We start from the raw sequence: 18,003 nt of genomic DNA on the forward strand, positions 1-18,003 counted from the left end.
GAGCTCATGATAGAATGGTGGAGCAAAATCCATGAGCCTCCTTTTGCTGCTGTACCTTGTGAATCCAGGGAAGAGTTGACGCGGAGAATAGCATGGATGGAATCAATGGGACTGTTTGGACGATGAATGGGTCTGTGTCCAAACTAACCTGAGCAATGGGTGCACCAATCTGGGTGCTGTGACCCCAGCTCTCTACTCCCCCCTCCCTCCCCCTGTTCCTGCATCTCTGTTTCCCCCTCCGTCCGTCCTCAGTCCCGCCACGTCCTCCCTCCAGCTGTCTGCCAAGCGGGTTGAAATGCATACACTACAAAACTATTTCTCAAGTTTCCTTTTTGTTTTTAAAAAGAAAATGCACGCGTTGGATATTAAAAAACAATCTGAAAACGCTGGAAAAGGGGGTCAAGGGTTCAAATGACATCCGTGGAAAGGGAGCGACGGAGGAAAAGTTTCACCTTGGGGTCCAACTGTCCGTCTGACCCCAAATAATTTTATCAGGACCCAAACGTTCAGGGAAAGTTTGTTCTTGGTACAAGTTGAGCAGAACCTCCCAAGTTAAGGCGAGGTTAAAGTTTGATCGGGCAAGTGGAACTCCGACCCTCGCTCGAATTCGCCAGCGGTTCGTACACGGAGGCAAGAAAAAGTGAAGTTGGGATCTCGCCGAGTGGCGGGGAAGGTGTGAGGAGGTGGAATCGCTCGCTGCTCGTCAGCTGAACGCAGGAGAACCCACTCGGGGATCGCGGCAGCGAGCGCTACCACACTCCTCCCCGCGGACCCACCGGCGCCTCTCGGCTCGATGCGCCCGGGCAACAAGAAGTCAGCCCCCAAATCAAAGCCAGTCGTACCTGACACCCCCTCTTGAGATGCATTTTGGCGTCTGCCGACCGGGAAACGTCCCGTGAAGCCGGTGGGAAGCGCTCCTGCCTTATTGTGGGCTGCGATGGGCTTTCGGAGTTGTGAGTGAGTGCGGGCTCACAACGCGCCGTTGGCACCGATGCTGCAATGCAGGAGTGGAAAGGGACTCGCACCTTGACGCTGGGAGGGGTTCAGCGGCATTCTGCAGCCCAGACGAAAAGAGAGTTAAAAAAACTTCGGCGCAGTGGCCGGGATCGCCCACCCAACCTCCCTCTGTGTAACGTGCACACTCAGCCCGCCGACTTTCCCTCTTGGAGAAAGAACGGCAGGAAGAGCAAACACTTAACAGTCTGGGCTGGGAGGGCAAGAACTCTTCCAGTCGGGAGAAGGGGACCTGCATTGATGTAGCGCCCGAACGCCTCGCTGCAGTTTGCTTTCAACATTTTACACTTTCAACCAATCGCTTTCGAGGCACGGTTGTTATTGTGTGGACAAATGCAACAGCCTATTTCTACACAGCCAGATCCCAAGGTGAGGACTCCACTGGTGCCACTTCCTCCACTGGCGTCACTTCTGCCACTGGTGCCATTTCTTCATGCACTGGCAATGTTTCTTCCTGCACTGGCAATCTTTCTTCCTACGCTGGCACCGTTTCTTCCTACACTGGCACTGTTTATTCCTATGCTGGTGCTTCTTCTTCCTGCCCTGGCACTGTTTCTTCCTGCACTGGCTCTGTTTCTTCCTGCACTGGCATGGTTCCTTCTGATGCGGGTGCTGCTTCTTCCTGCACTGGCACTGTTTTTTTTCCTGCACTGGCACGGTTTCTTCCTATGTGGGTGCTGCTTCTTCCTGCACTGGCACTTTTTCTTCCTGCACTGGCTCTGTTTCTTCCTGCGCTGGCATTGGTTCTTCCTGCACTGGCTCTGTTTCTTCCTGCACTGGCATGGTTCCTTCTGATGCGGGTGCTGCTTCTTCCTGCACTGGCACTGTTTCTTCCTATGCTGGCACTGTTTCTTCCTGCACAGGCACTGTTCCTTCCTATGCTGGTGCTGCTTCTTCCTGCACTGGCACTGTTTTTTTCCTGCACTGGCACGGTTTCTTCCTATGTGGGTGCTGCTTCTTCCTGCACTGGCACTTTTTCTTCCTGCACTGGCTCTGTTTCTTCCTGCGCTGGCATTGGTTCTTCCTGCACTGGCACTGTTTCTTCCTGCACTGGCCCTGTTTCTTCCTGCGTTGGCTCTGTTTCTTCCTGCACTGGCACTGCTTCTTCCTCTGCTGGCACTGTTTATTCCTGCACTGGGACGGTTTCTTCCTATGCGGGTGCTGCTTTTTCCTGCACTGGCACAGTTTCTTCCCACATTGGCATGTTTTCTAACCGCACTGGCATGGTTCTTCTGGCACTGTTTCTTCCTGCACTGGCACTGTTTCTTCCGATGATGGTGCTGGCACTGGCATCCAGTTCGTCAATATTTTCTCCTTTTCCACCAGCTGCCCTGAACTTTTCCTGAACTATTTCTCACACTTTTTCTTGGCTGCTCTATCTCCATCTCAGGAAGGAAACAATGTCACCATCTACGATAAATCAATTGAGAGTAACATTGACCTGAACGACACTTCCTCCCAAGTTTTCTCCTGTCATGACTCTACCCTTTCTCTTCGTATCTCCATCTCTGCTGCACCTGCTCTCAAGATGAGACGCTCCACTCTAGGACTTCTTAAAAGCCCTCTTTATTCAGGAAACTTAGCTTCCCTACCTATCATGTAATTGATGGAATCCTCACTCACATTTCCTCCATTTCCAAAACATCTGTTCTCAAACTCCCTCTGCTCCGTAGATGAGAGTTCCCTCAGTCTTCTCCTTGCACTTCACTAGTGTCCAACACATAATCCTCGACATCTATCACCAGCACCAAGTGGCTCTCACCACCAGCCATATCTAGCCCCTTTCTTTCTGCTGTCCAGGAACTGCATTCAACATGACTCCCTTGTATGTTAATTCCCTCCCCACTCACTCCTCCCAATCCCTTGTCACATGCCCTTGCAAGTGCAGGAGGTGCAACACTTGTCCCTTCACACCCTCCCTCATCACCATCCTGTGAGCTAAACAGACCTCCCGGGTGAAGCTGAGATCCATGTGTATCTCCTTTGATACTAGTGAAACCAAGTTTAAATGGGGGGGGGGGGGGGGGGTTATTTTGCGGAGAATCCATATTCTATAGGTATACGATCCTTTATCTGGAACCCTTGGTGTGTTCCAAATTTCAGATTTTTCCAGATTTCAGAAAGCCCACCCAAATTGTGCTGCAGTATCCACCCCCACCCCCTTCCAGTTGCCCGGCCTTCTATCAAGACCACTGGTCCCTCAGTCGCCTCCCCCAACTGCCAGTCCCCACGCCAGATATTGGAGCTTTCTGGATTTTAGATGTCTGGATCAAGAATCACATACCTGTATTTACAATGGCCTTTCCGAGCTCCTGGTTCCATGTTGTTTCACCTTCCATCACCACCACCCCCCTTCCCCACCAATCTGTTGGTCCTCAACCTTCTCCACTGCCAGAGTAAGGCCAAATGAAAACTTGAACATCAGCATCTCATATTCTGCTTGGCATAAGTACTGAATTTTCCATTTTCAGGTTACCCATCTTTCTGTGTCCCTTTCCTTTTCCAGCTTACCCAGCGTCTTTCCCTCTCTTTGTTCACCTTTTCCATCCCTCGTTACCCTCTCCCATCCAGTTCCATCTGCACATCACCTAGATATCATTTTACCTGGGTTCATCTATGAAATCCCCTCCATCACCTCATCTGCCCATCATCCTTCACTTAATTGGTTCCACCTATCGCCTATCAGCATCCATCTCTACCTTCCAGCCATTTTCACCTGCCCACCGTCATTCCCCCCTCACTTGTTCCACCAATCGGTCTCTGGATCATCTCCCCAACCTTAAAAGATGACCATGTCCTCTTCCTCCCCCAACCTTCTTATTTGGGTGTCTGGCCAATTTTCAACACACCCGAAGAAGAGCTCATGCCCAAAACATCAACTCCCTTGTCCTTTCCGTTGTTGCCGCATGACCTGTGGAGTGCCTCCAAAACCATGGTGCACCATACCTTCCAACCTGGCTCTTTCTCTCGAGCTTCAGCATGTTTTCATTTTTTTGGCGTGTGCTCTCTGAGCTTTCTTTGTGAGGATTCAACTCGACCTGCAAGGAGCCTTGTTGACTGAAGGACAAACTCTGGGATGACTCTTCACACAGGGTGGCAATTAGCGCAATGCTATTACAACACCAACAACTCAGGGGGGTCGAATCAACTCTTGTCTAAAAGGAGTTTGTATGTTCTCCCTGTGGCCTCTGTGGGTTTCCCCGGATGCTCCAGTTTCCTCCAACCCTCTCCAAATGTTTAGTTTAATTTGGTGTAACTGATTGGCACAAGTTTCAATGGCCAGAGTCGGCTTCTGCAGTAGCGTTGTACAGTATTGTTAAAATGGAAAACAAAGATCGTTTGCATCACTAGAGGGGACAAAGTAAAGCCACAGAAAACAGCTCCCCCCAGAGAAAAGAACCAGAATGGCATCATGCATTAGTGACCCATTCTGAACCTTCCACCAGGTTAATTCCGTTGTGTGGATTTACAAACTGGAAAGGACTCGTGCTGAACATGTATCTGATTGATGAATACATTTTTTTACACCAATCCTGAGGAAACATGAATGAGAATGGAAATGATTCCTTGTAGTGAAAGTGGAGCCCAACATCGTCAGTTTGAAGCTCTAATAATGATAGAGGGGACTGCTGCGTAATCTGATTAGGGTGGCATGGTTAATGAGGTGCAGTGGTTCTCAACAATTTTTCTCTCCACTCACATACCACTTTAAGTAATCCCGATGCCATCAGTGCTCTGTAATTAGTAAGGGATTGCTTAAGGTGGTATGTGAGTGGGAGGAGAAGGTTGAGAACCACTGCTCTGGACCCAATTGTTACTGAAATATTTTGCTTGAGAACAATTATCTGACCCATTTCCTTTAGAGTTATGAAACTATGCGCATAACAAGTCCATTAGGTATGATTAAAACAGTGGTTTTCCTTCCACCCACATACCACCTTAAGCAATCCCTTACTAATCACAGAGCACCTATGGCCTAGGGAATACTTAAAGTGGTATGCGAGCAGAAAGAAAAAGATTGAGAACCTTTTAGTGAAACCTTTTACAGTGCCAGATACAAGGTTTCAAAACCGGTGCTATCTGTAAGGAGTTTGTATGTTCTCCCATGACCTGCGTGGGTTCCCTCTCACCCTCAAAACCCAACAGGGTTGGGAGGATAACTGGGTGGCCTGGCTTCATGGACCAAAAGGGGTGTATCATTAAATATTTTTTTAAACATTGTTACTCATGTTACGGACTGCTCTGCACAAGATTAGAAGCTACAGAAGGCGGCAAAATAAAATTCCCTCCCCTCCACCAACTCCATCTACACTTTCCGCTGTCTCAGAAAGGTAATCAACACACTGAAGGACCCTTCCACACTTGAAGACAGCTTCTCCCCAGCAGTTATTCTGCCTTGTAAATGAATGGTGATCTCATGCTGACCTGCTGTTTCTCTCTCACCCTTCACTGCGAGAAACACGACAGGCTGCGATGGTCGCAAAAACACCAAAATGCTGGAGGAACTCAGCTGGTTTATTCAGCATCTAGAATTTTTTTGACAAAAATGTATCGCTGACGTTTCGGGCCTGAGCCCGTCTTCAAGGAAAGATTAGAAAAGGCAGAATTCAAACAATGTGGGAGGAATCCAAAGCACGAGTCTTGGTGAGAGCATGGTCGTAAAGCTTGAGGGCAGCAGGCAGTGCAGATGGGGAGTAGTGAGAGAGACTCTCACAGAACTCCCTTCAAAGAGAGGAGGAGAACTTCTTCAGGGCTGAAGAGAGAAACGCGTTAGGATGCAGACACTGTGATTGTCGCGAAAACACCGAAATGCTGGAGGGACTCAACTGGTTTATTCAGCATCTAGGAATGTGCTCTTGCTCCATCTACTCTCTGGACGCCTGTTAGGGATGACTCATGAAGAGAACCTTTCTCGCTATTCCAGGAAGAACATGACAATAAACTTCAACCTAAAACTTGAAAATAACCATTTGGAAGTTAGGAACAAAAAGGTTAGGTCACTGAATTATTTTAACTTAAGAAACCATAAAATTGCAGATCAAGCCACCAGGGCACTCGGTGACCCCTGGAGTGTAAATGAATATAAGAGATGGAAGCATGGTTAGTCTAGTAGATTGGGCAATGCTATTTATTACAGCTCTATTGACCCAGGTGCAAATCCACTGCTGACTGTAAGGAATTTTGTACGTTCTCTCTGTGACCATGTGGGGTTTCTCTGGGTCCTCACGATTCCTCCACATTCCAAAGAAGTACAGAGTGAATAGATTAATTGGTTACTTGGGTATAATTGGACAGTGAGGGCCAGAAGTGTCTGTATCACTAAATTAAAATCAAACAAAAATTAAAGATGGAGCAACACAGTTAATTGCGTGGACTTCCATTGAGAGGCTACCGTCAGGTCTTGGGTGAGTTCTGGGGCTTCTTGCTATGCACGGCCAGCTGTGCTGGCAGAATGACCTTGAAGTTGGACGTGGCCTCTTCTCCCAGGCTCACCAGCCACCAAAGCTTTTGTTTAAATTGAATGTCAAGATAACATATCATAACATAATAAATATGGGTATAAATGCTCTCACATTGAAAAAGCCAACATGCACACATATTTAAGAATGCCGACACTAACAAAATCTTTCCACAGCTTTGTCCCTGCAGGTGCTATCTCCTATTCAGTGGACCACTGTGCTTCACTTGAGTTGACCCAGCATGGGTACAGTGGGCGGATTTCATTACCCAAGAGTAGCGAAATTCACAGGAACTCAGACTGCCATGTTGGAGTCCATAGGGAACCCTCTAGGCCAGATGATGCCTTGGCTGGTGGTCAGCAGAGCAGAAGGCCACACTACTAGGATCCTCTGGATCTTGGTGGAAGGTTTACCAAATGGTGATAAAATCCATGAAAAGATAATGGGTTCTGCCTTGTTGCTTCTGTATATTTCCCGGTTAACATTTTCTCAAATAACAAAGGATATTACAAATAAATCACAAAAGTTTACAAACACTGTGGTTGAAGTAAAAAGACCACGCTGGAGAACTCAGCAGGTCAAACAGTGTCCTTTATGCAGCAAAGATAAAAATATAAAATCAATATTTCAGGCTTGAGTCATTCATCAAGGTATAGACAAAATATGGGCAGCCGCCCAAACAAAATGGTGATGGCAGAGGGGCAGGGTAAGGGGCATAGTTGCTCAGGCAAGGATAATGTGGTAAGGGAGGGAGGGCAACACCAGCAAACAAAGGGGAGAGGGGATGGCTCTCTGATTGGAGAGTGAAGGGATGGAGAGCTGGAGGAAAGAGGGATGGAGAAAGAGTAGAAGAATGGGGAGTAGGCTAGCAGAAACTGGAGAAGACAACATTAATGCTATCCAGCTGGAGAGTGCCAAGATGGAAAGTTAGGTGTTGCTCCTTCAAATGGTCTGCTATGGTCTCTGCTCACCCACCACCCTGACATTAGCTGCCATCTTCTCACCTGTAAACCTAGTTTAATCACCCAATTTAACTACCAGAACAAAGAAGAGCAACTGCGCACACCCATGTGTTCTGGTGGTCCTCTACTGACAGTATCCAAGGATGACATATGGGCTGCCTTCAGGAGAATGAATCCAAGGAAAGCATCCAGTCTGGACATAGTATCAAGCACTGAAAACCTGTGCTGACCTGTGATATCTTCAAAAACTCACTCCAGCAGGATGTGGAACCCACCTGTTTCAAACAGATATCGACCATACCCTTGCCTAAGAAGAAGAGTCTGATAACCTGACTCAAAGACTACTGGCCAATGGCGCTCACATCCATAGCGATGCCGTGTTTTGAGAGGCTGGTGTTGAAGTATATCAGTTCCTACGTGAATGGCGACAAGGATCCATTCCAATTTGCCTACCACTGTGACAGGTCTATGGCAAATGCCATCTCACTGGCTCTGGAACACATGTTCACCTAAGATGCATACATCAAGATGCTCTTTATTGACTACAGTCCATCATCCCCTTAAAACTATCCATCAAACTCCAAGACCTGGGCTTCAACACTTCACTGTGTTATTGGATCATGGATTTCCTCACCTCAAGACCACCATCAGTGATGATGGGTAAGAACATTTCCTCAACAATCTCCATCAGTACTGGAGCACCACAGGGCTGTGTTCTTAGCCCCCTGCCCTACTCACTTTACACCTCTGACTATGTGGCTCGGTACAACAGTAACACCATCTACAAATTTGCCAGTGATACCACAGTAGCGGGTTGTATAAAAGGGGACAATGAGTCAGCAAATAGGAAGGAGGCTGACTGGTGTACTGAGGGGAAACCAGAGGGGTACAATCCAGTGATCATCGGGGAAATCAGAGGTGGAGAGGGTGAGCAAATTTAAATTCCTGGGATTCACTGTCTTGGAGGATCTTTCCTGGACCCAACACATGAATGTTAACATGAAGAAAGCACGTCAGCACCTATACTTTCTCAGGAGTTTGCAGAGGTTTGGCACAACATCAAAAGCCTTGGCAAACTTCTATAGATGTGTAGTGGAAAATATACTGACTGACTGCATCATGGTCTGGTATGTGGGTACCAAAACTTTGGAGCAGAAAGCCCTGCAAAAGGTAATAGACAATGTGCAGGACATCATAGGCAAAATTCTCCTCACCATCGATAACATTTACATGGAATGCTGCCATCACACCACCCAGGACATGCTCTGCTGTCATCAAGAAAGAGGTAGAGGTGCCACAAGACATGTACCACCAAGTTGAGGGACAGCTGCTCCTCCTCCACCATGAGACTCTTCAACAACAAGCTCAATCAGGGGTTCATTTCAGGACTCGTACTTGTGCACTTGATTGATTGTTGAATATTTCTGCACTGCAGTTTGTTTGCCCTTCTTGTTTCTCTCATTTATATACATTTTTTTTCTTGAATACAGTTTTTTTTGTGCTAGGTGTTCCTTAACTTGGTGGTTAATCGTACCTAATTGACTTGTTATGTGCACGGTTTCATGACTCTCCAAAGGGAATGGGGCAATGACAATTTTTCTCAAGCAAAATATTTCAGTAACAATTGGGGCTCGAGCAGTGATTCTTAACCTTCCCTTCCCATTTACATCCCACCTTAAGCAATCCCTTACTAATCACAGAGCACTTTTGGCATAGGGATGACTTAAAGTGGGATGTGAATAGAAAGAAAAAGGTTGAGAACCACTTTTTTTTTCTATAGCTTGATGAAGGGCTCAACCCCGAAATGTCAGTTATGTATTTTTATCTTTGCTATAGAAAGGAAACTGTTTGACCTGCTGAGTTTCTCCAGCATTGTGTGTTTTTTACTTCAACCACAGTGTCTACAGATTTTTGTGCTTTACTACAGTTTTTTCACATTGCCAATAGTGTTAATTCTGCCTTGTCTGCAGAAAAAAAGAATCTCAGGGTTGTATGTGATGTTGCTCTGACATTAAATCTGAACTTTGAATCAAAACACAAGAGACTGCCGATGCTGGAATTGAGAGCACAAAAAAGAAAGACTGGAGATGCTGAAAAATGGGAGCAATGCACAAAAAGCTGGAGGAACTCAGTGGGACGGGCAGGATCCATGGAAAAGGATGGTTGACACCTCATACCTTGACATCTGACCGATGCTCCAATATTGGCAGATCAATCTGCTTGTGGCAGTGTTTAGCAACAAGTGGAACGATGGGTATGGTGACTGGGAAAGTGAGCAAGCTTTGAAACATTCGTGGTCTTATAGTCATGCCACACTGAGGCTTCACTCCTGAATTACCTTCCTGAACCTTTGCATCTACCTCTCTCTGCTGGTTTTAAAGGAATTACCATCACAAACCTCCCTTGTGTCTTGCTTAGTCTTCGCCTGTGAAATGCACAATCCAATTTTGAGATCTTATCTGTGCCACACCATTACTGCTACCCCAATTCACTTGTCACAGAGGTAGAAGGAGAGGAGCAGGGTCAGGGTGGATGAGTTGAGAACACTGGTAAAGAAAAATCAAAACTTTATAAATCCGGCCACTTCATGAATTGCGGGGTTTAAAATTTCAAAAAGCCCTCACCTTTTTAGTCTTTTTAAACATTTATTTGGGGGTAAAGCTTTCGAAGATTATCCCTGTGTGGCAAAAATTACATTCGACATCAAAGTAACATAATTTAAAGCACCTGATTAATGCAGCTGCTACAAAGATAGATCACATTGCGGTGAGCATTGCAGTTGTACCTTTGTACTCTGGGAAAAAACCTTAGCAGGGCTAAAAATTCAGGCACGCAGCTCAAGGGCAATGATTTATACAAAGATGCAGGAGCTTACGCAGTACTGTACATTATTCGGGCTTGAAACAATGTGATGCAAATTTGCGAGCAATTTTTACAAACTGGTAAGGTACTCAAGTAGTCCAGAGGAACAGGGGGATGGGGAGGTGGAGGATGTCTCCACCTTCTCCCAAATCCAGAATTGCACCTAGTGCAGTTTTACAATCAATCCTGCACCCTTCCCTTCGCCAGCCTCTTGTGTTTTGTTTAAATTTTAAATTTAGACATGTAGGACGGTAAAAGCCCTTTTGGCCCACGAGGCCATGTCACCCAATTACACCCAATTAACCCCTACGACCCCCATATGTTTCAAAGGGTGGAAGAAAAAAAAAGCCAGAACACCAGAGGAAACCCACACAAACACAGGAAGAGAATGTATAAACTCTTTACAGACAGCACGGGATACGAACCCCAGTTGCTGGCGCTGTATCAGCTCAGTACTAACAGCTACTCTAACTGCATTGCCCATTTTTGTTCATCAGGTGTGCTGTCAACATCAGGAGTTCCAATACCGAACCGTGTATCTGCTAGCCAGCTTACCTACAGGGACAGTGCACCGCTACCAGAAGTGGCTCTTCCCTCCAAATGGATTACATTTTAACTCCCTCCTGGTGTTGGCACTCACAGATCAATACTTACTCACTGCTCATTGATACCAGCGAGCTCATTCGACAGCTAACACTGTGATCAGTATCTTCCACCTTGTAAAGACCACATCACAACAGCAGAAAGAGCACAAATCCTGGGAAAAAGTATCATTATGAAAAACAAGGAATACTTTGGGTGAATGCAGGGACAAGGGAACTGCAAAGAAATGATCATTAAAAAATAAATTAAAATCTTTAAAAGTCTGAGGGATATTTACAATATGACAAAGGGATACTACATTTATGTTACAAGATTCAATCATTGCCATTTTCATGAAGAAAGAGGGCTTCCAGGGGGATAAAAACCAAAGTCCAGCAGCAGCCTCCATCCTACAAAATGCAGACAGCAGGGCTTTGCTATAACTATTACCCTGATTCAACACCAAGACCTCACAGCATAACCTCATTCGAGGCACCAGAAGTGTCTGCGTGAGAGAGACAGCAAGGGTTGTCAGAGATGGCGTGAGTGATGGTTTAAAAAGGGTGTGGAGGGCAAAGAATTAAGCCAATTAAGAGTTGATTTTTGGGAGTGAATAGTTGGGTAATTGAGTTAATTAGCAGGGACCAATAAAAGGAAGGGCAGTTAAAGGAGTGGCCCAGTGAAGGTTTGAGGCTTTGATGAGCAGAGGCTGAGAAAGGGCTAGCTTGTTAGCTAGTGATGAGAGAAGTGAGAGAGTTTATTCTGTTAATTAAAGTTAGATAATGGATTCAGCTAGGGCAGTGGGTTGTTCTGGGAAATCTGGGACAGTACTTTTGTCCCTGATAACTACACCTGCAGAAGGTGCATTCAGCTGCAGCTCCTTACAACCTGACCTTGGGAAATGGAACAGGATTTGGATGAACTGCAGATCTTGAGAGAGACAGAGGTTGTGGGAGACTGGAGTGTCAGGGAGGCAGTTACCCCTATAATTCAGGAAGCAAGTAGCAGGGTGACTGTCAGGCAGGGGAAGATACCAACAGTGCAGAGTGCTTCATTTTGGATACTGTTGATGGGAACCTACAAGTGACAAGTTAAGGTGGTTGTGTCTCTGGTGTAGAGGCTGGTCCCCTGACTCAGAAGGAAAGGGGTGAGAAGAGGAGAGCAATATTTAGACCAATGAATAGGAGGTTTGCTGGATGAGATTGAGGCTCCCAGATGGTATGGTGCCAGGGTCAGGGATGTCTCTGATCAAGTACAAAACCTTCTGGTGGGTGAGCAGCCAGATGTTGTGGTCCTGGAGTATTGTGTGCAGTTTTGGTCACCTTATCTAAGGAAGGATGTTCTTGCAATGGAGGGACTGCAGAGGCGATTCACCAGGCTGATACCTGGAATGGCAGGAATGACTTATGAGGAAAGATTGCGCAAATTGGGATTGTACTCGCTGGAGTTTAGAAGATTGAGAGGGGATCTCATAGAGACATATAAAATTCTGGCAGGACTGGACAGAATGGATGCAGATGGGACGTTTCTAATGATGGGAAAATCCAGAACCCGGAGCCATGGTTTGAGGATAATAGGCAAACCCTTTAGGACCGAGATGAGGAGGAATTTCTTTACCCAGAGGGTGGTGAATCTGTGGAATTCATTGCCACAGAGGGCAGTGGAGGCAGGTTCATTAAATATATTTAAGAGGGAATTAGATCTATTTCTTCAGTATAAGGGTATTAAAGGTTACGGAGAGAAGGCGGGGACGGGGTACTGAACGTTAAGATCAGCCATGATCTCGTTGAATGGCGGAGCAGGCTCGAAGGGTCGAATGACCTACTCCTGTTCCTATCTTCTATGTTTCTTTGTTTCTATGGGACCAATGACCTAGATAGAAGTTGGGATGAGGTCCTGAATGAAGAATATAGGGAATTAAAGGAGTTTAAAAAAACAGGACATCAGGGTGGTATTCTCTGGAGAGGGTAGAAATAGGAAGATGTGATGGATGAATGCGTGGCTAAAGAGTTAGTGCAGGGGCTCTGATTTGTGAATTATTGGGACAGGTAGGTTTGCTAGATCTGTTTGGCAGGGGGGTGCAAATCAGAATGACAGTATGGAGATTAGGGTAGAAAGACAATTAGATGTGAAGGGAGAGAGGAATCAGATTGTTAAAATTAATGGAGAGGGGGCAGTAAAAGTAGATGGTGATCAAAGGAGTGAATCTGGAGGACATTCAATGCAAGGAGCATTGTAAGGAAGGTGGAGTGACACATGGAACCCTGATATTGTAGCCCTCAGAGAAACTTGGTTGCAGGAGGAGCATGATTGGCAGCTAAATATTCCAGGATTCTGTTGTTATAGGTGTGATAGAATGGGGTGGGGGTGGGGGTGGGGGGGGGGGGAATAAAAGGTGGAGGAGTCACATTGCTTGTTAGGGAAAACATTACAGCAGTGCTATGGCAGGATAGATTGGAGGGCTTGTCCAGTGAGGCTATTTGGATGGAATTGAGGAATGGGAAAAGCATGAACGCACTTATAGATCTGAGGGAATTAGAGGAGCAAATTTGGAAGGATATGCTGTATATGTGTAGTAAACATAGGGTGGTGATTATAGAAGATTTTAACTGCCCACACATTGACTGGGACACCTATACTGTAAAAGGCTTGGATGGGTTGGAGTTTGTCAAATGTGTTCAGGAATTTTTTCTTCTTTGATACAGAGAAGAATGGGGGAGTCACGTGATGGAGTAGTGGCCAGACGGTGAACTCCAGCCCTCTCCAGAAAAGTCGGGAAAAACAAAGGAAAACACAAAGGCACAGAAATAAAAGTTAAAGAAAAGTGAGCATAAAGGTGGAAAGAAGATGGCGACAAAAAAAGAAAAATCGAAATCAACGGTAAGAAGAGAGGAAGAGAAGACAACGGAGGAAGAAGGAGAAGGCCTTACCTGTTCGAAGAGGCCCGCGGTGGAGAGAGAAACCCGCTCCCTCAGGTCGGTAGAAAGTGGACTACAAAATTGGCTCATTGAGCCGAGTAAAAGTGCGCAACCGCGCATGGAAAAAAAACACACCGACGGGAGGGGGGACCAGCTGGGGAGTCGATCTCCACTGCCGGCAACGACAGCTGCAGAACACCTGCAGCAAGAGGAGAACATAGAAGACAACGAAAACAAGAAAGAAGAGAAGAAAAGGGCAACAAAGAAACAACAGATGGCCAACCCAGAGGAAGAAGAAGAGGAAGAGTACAGTGAAATAGAAGAAGAAGGGAAAGGCAAGATAAAGGATATACTTTCTCTTATTAAAGAATACATGGAGTCATTTAAAGAATGGCAAACACAGGAATTTAATGATTTAAGAAGAAGAATAAACAACACAGAAGAGAAAATGAATAAAATAGATATGACCTTAACAGAAATGGGAAAGAAAATGGACAAGATGGAAGAGCGGGAAGCAGCAGTAGAAATGGAGGTAGAGGACTTAAAAAAGAAATTAGAGGAATCTAATAAAAAAGTTATAGAGACACAAGAACTGTTAGCTCAGAAAATAGATATAATGGAAAACTATAACAGAAGAAATAACATAAAGATAGTGGGCCTTAAGGAAGATGAAGAATGAATACATAACCAAATTAAAAGGAAGAAACTGCTAAATTTACTGAAAAAAGAAAAAATTGATATAGCATTTGTGCAAGAAACACACTTAACTGAATTGGAGCACAAGAAATTAAAGAGAGATTGGGTAGGACATGTAACAGCAGCATCGTATAATTCAAAAGCAAGAGGAGTGGCTATATTAATTAGTAAAAATGTGCCATTTAAAATAGAAGAGGAAATAATAGATCCAGCAGGGAGATATGTAATGATAAAATGTCAGATATATTCGGAGTTTTGGAATCTACTCAATGTATATTCACCTAACAAAGAAGATCAAAAGTTTATGCAAGATATCTTTTTGAAGGTAGCTAATACGCAAGGGAACATATTAATAGGAGGGGATTTCAACCTGAATTTGGATTCAAATATGGATAAAACTGGGAAAAAAATTAACAGAAAGAACAAAGTAACCAAATTTATAATTAAATCAATGGAAGAAATGCAACTTTTGGATATATGGAGGAAACAACACCCAAAAGAAAAGGAATATTCATATTACTCGGCTAGACATAAAACATACTCAAGAATAGACCTATTTTTGTTATCAGCTAGTATGCAAGATAGAGTAAGAAAAACAGAATATAAAGCTAGAATACTATCGGACCATTCACCCTTAATATTGACAGTACAGCTAGAGGACATCCCTCCAAGAATGTATAAATGGAGATTAAACCCCATGCTACTTAAAAGGCAGGATTTTAGAGAATTTATTGAAAAACAAATAAAAATGTATTTTGAAATAAATACAGAATCAGTGGAAGATAAGTTTATACTATGGGATGCAATGAAAGCATTCATTAGAGGGCAAATAATAAGTTATGTAACCAAGATGAAGAAGGACTATCATCAGGAAACAGAGCAGTTGGAAAGGGAAATAGTAAATATAGAAAAAAAATTGGCGGATAAAAAAATAAAATATGAAACACTACAAACATATAAGGTGGAGAAGAATATAATGAAGACAAAACAGAAATATTATGAACTAGGGGAAAAAACGCACAAAATCCTAGCATGGCAGCTTAAGACAGAACAAGCTAAGAAAATGGTATTGGCATCAAGGAAAAAAGACAAACAAATTAAATATAATCCAAAAGAAAATTAAGGAAAACTTTAGAGAATTCTATGAACAATTATACCGAACTGAAAACGAAGGGAAAGAAGGGAAAATAGATGAATTTCTGACTAAAATTGAACTACCAAAACTACAAATAGAGGAACAAAATAAATTAACAGAACCATTTGGAATAGTAGAAATACAAGAGATAATAAAAAAATTACCAAATAATAAGACACCAGGAGAGGATGGATTCCCAATAGAATTCTACAAAACATTTAAAGACTTATTAATACCGCCCCTCCTGGATGTAATCAACCAGATTGATGAAACACAAAGCTTACCAGATTCATGTAAAACAGCAATAATTACAGTAATACTAAAGCAAGGGAAAGATCCACTCTCACCAGCGTCATATAGACCAATATCTTCACTAAACACAGATTATAAGATAATAGCTAAACTATTAGCAAACAGATTAGCAGAGCATGTACCGAAAATGGTAAATTTAGACCAAACTGGATTTATCAAAAAAAGACGCACAACAGACAATATTTGTAAATTTATTAACTTAATTCATGCAGTAGAAGGAAATAAAGCACCTACAGTAGCAGTTGCTTTAGACGCAGAGAAGGCCTTTGACAGAGTAGAATGGAATTATTTGTTCAAAGTATTGCAAAAATTCAGTTTACCGGAGAAGTATATTAATTGGATTAAAGCATTATATAAGGGACCGTTAGCGAAAGTGACAGTAAATGGACATGTATCAAAGCAATTTAACTTAAGCAGGTCAACGCGGCAGGGATGCCCACTATCACCTTTATTGTTTGCGTTAGCTATAGAACCACTAGCAGAATTGATAAGAATAGATAATAATATAAAAGGAATAAAAATAAAAGACAAGGAATATAAAATCAGTCTATTTGTGGATGATGTTATAGTGTACTTAACAGAACCAGAACTATCAATAAAAGAATTATATAAGAAATTGAAGGAATATGGAGAAGTGTCGGGTTACAAGATAAATGTAAATAAAAGTGAAGCAATGCCTATGAATAATGCGGATTTCTCAAAATTTAAGAAGGAATCTCCATTTAGATGGCAAATGCAGGCAATAAGATACCTAGGTGTACAAATAAACAAAAATCTCGGCCAACTATATAAACTCAATTATTATCCACTAATGAAAAAATTACAGGACGATTTAGAGCATTGGAAAGATTTACCACTAACACTAATAGGAAGGATAAACTGTATTAAAATGAACATTTTTCCAAGGATATTATACTTATTTCAGGCATTGCCAATACAACTGACAGAAAAATTCTTCAAGGAGTTAAAGAAAATAATAAGGAAATTTTTATGGAGAGGGGGGAAACTGAGGATAGCACTAGATAAATTAACAGAATGGTATAAACAAGGAGGCTTACAACTGCCAAACTTTAAAAATTATTATAGAGCCGCACAATTAAGATACCTATCAGATTTTTATCAAACAAGGGAAAAACCAGACTGGACGAGATTAGAATTAGATAAAATAGGGGAAAAGATACCTGAACACATATTATATAAATGGGATGAAAAATTGGTACAACATAGAAGTTCTCCAGTATTACATCATCTCCTCAATATTTGGAAGAAGATTCATGTAGAAAGAAATAAAACAAATTATCAATTACCAAAACTAATATTGACGCAAAACGTTACTCCCTTTTACAATAAATAACCTTTCCTTTAGAGAATGGGGAAAAAAAAGGGATTAAAAGAATAGAAAATTGTTTTTCAGGAAATAGATTCTTATCCTTTGAACAAATGAGAGATAAGTACAATATAACTGGAGATACAGCGCTGGCATATTACCAATTGAGATCCTACTTGAAGGATAAATTAGGAAGCAGTTTGAGTTTGCCAGAGGGAAGTAACCTTGAATATGTGATTACAGATACAATGTTAATCAAAAGATTTATAACAAATATGTATATTAAACTGCAAGAAAAGTAGAATGAGGAAACAAATGGTAAAACTAAACAAAAATGGGAACAAGATTTAAATATAAAGATAAAAAAGGAAACATGGGAGAAATTATGTTCTGGAACGATGAGAAATGCAATAAATACGAGGCTACGTATGATACAATATAACTGGATACACAGACTATACATTACACCTCAAAAGTTAAATAAATGGGACCCAACAGTATCTGATAGATGTTTTCGATGTAAAAAAGAAATGGGAACAACAATTCATGCAATCTGGACATGTGAGAATGTAGAAAAATTTTGGGAAGATCTCAATCAGATATTAAATAAAATAACAGAAACCAATATACCAAAGAATCCAGAGATCTTTCTCCTAAGTAACATAAAAAACAAAGAATTTGGAATTGATTTGGAGGATGCACAAAAAAGATTTGTTAAGATAGCTCTAGCCGTAGC

General features: G+C 43.0%; 3 protein-coding genes across 19 annotated transcripts in view; 1 reads left to right on the top strand and 2 right to left on the bottom strand.

The window, feature by feature from the left end:
* The window catches only part of LOC138757015 (leucine zipper putative tumor suppressor 3), a 100,810-nt gene that overhangs the window by 64,855 nt on the left and 17,952 nt on the right, over nt 1–18,003 (bottom strand). For 7 of the 17 annotated variants that reach the window (XM_069923609.1, XM_069923606.1, XM_069923601.1 and 4 more), the window contains exon 1: nt 843–984. The exons of 9 other annotated variants lie outside the window; for them this stretch is intronic. The gene's annotated coding sequence lies outside the window, so the exon portion shown is untranslated. Of the gene's footprint in view, nt 1–842; nt 985–5,841; nt 5,925–18,003 lie in introns of those variants that run through there. One more of the 17 variants, XM_069923598.1, reaches the window with a different exon arrangement.
* Nucleotides 268–16,258, top strand: LOC138757017 (golgin subfamily A member 6-like protein 24). The gene is made up of 3 exons (XM_069923612.1): nt 268–1,383; nt 10,795–11,421; nt 13,585–16,258. Exon 3 carries the CDS (start codon nt 13,727–13,729, stop codon nt 14,474–14,476), a length of 750 nt encoding a protein of 249 aa, XP_069779713.1. The 5' UTR covers nt 268–1,383; nt 10,795–11,421; nt 13,585–13,726; the 3' UTR covers nt 14,477–16,258.
* Nucleotides 843–5,540, bottom strand: LOC138756663 (uncharacterized). The gene is given in 4 exon segments (XM_069923049.1): nt 843–1,489; nt 1,693–1,890; nt 3,969–4,125; nt 5,458–5,540. Coding segments are annotated over 4 exon segments (564 nt in total). The 3' UTR covers nt 843–1,363.

The sequence above is a fragment of the Narcine bancroftii genome, chromosome 3 (genome assembly GCF_036971445.1).
Source record: "Narcine bancroftii isolate sNarBan1 chromosome 3, sNarBan1.hap1, whole genome shotgun sequence".
NCBI lineage: Eukaryota > Metazoa > Chordata > Chondrichthyes > Torpediniformes > Narcinidae > Narcine > Narcine bancroftii.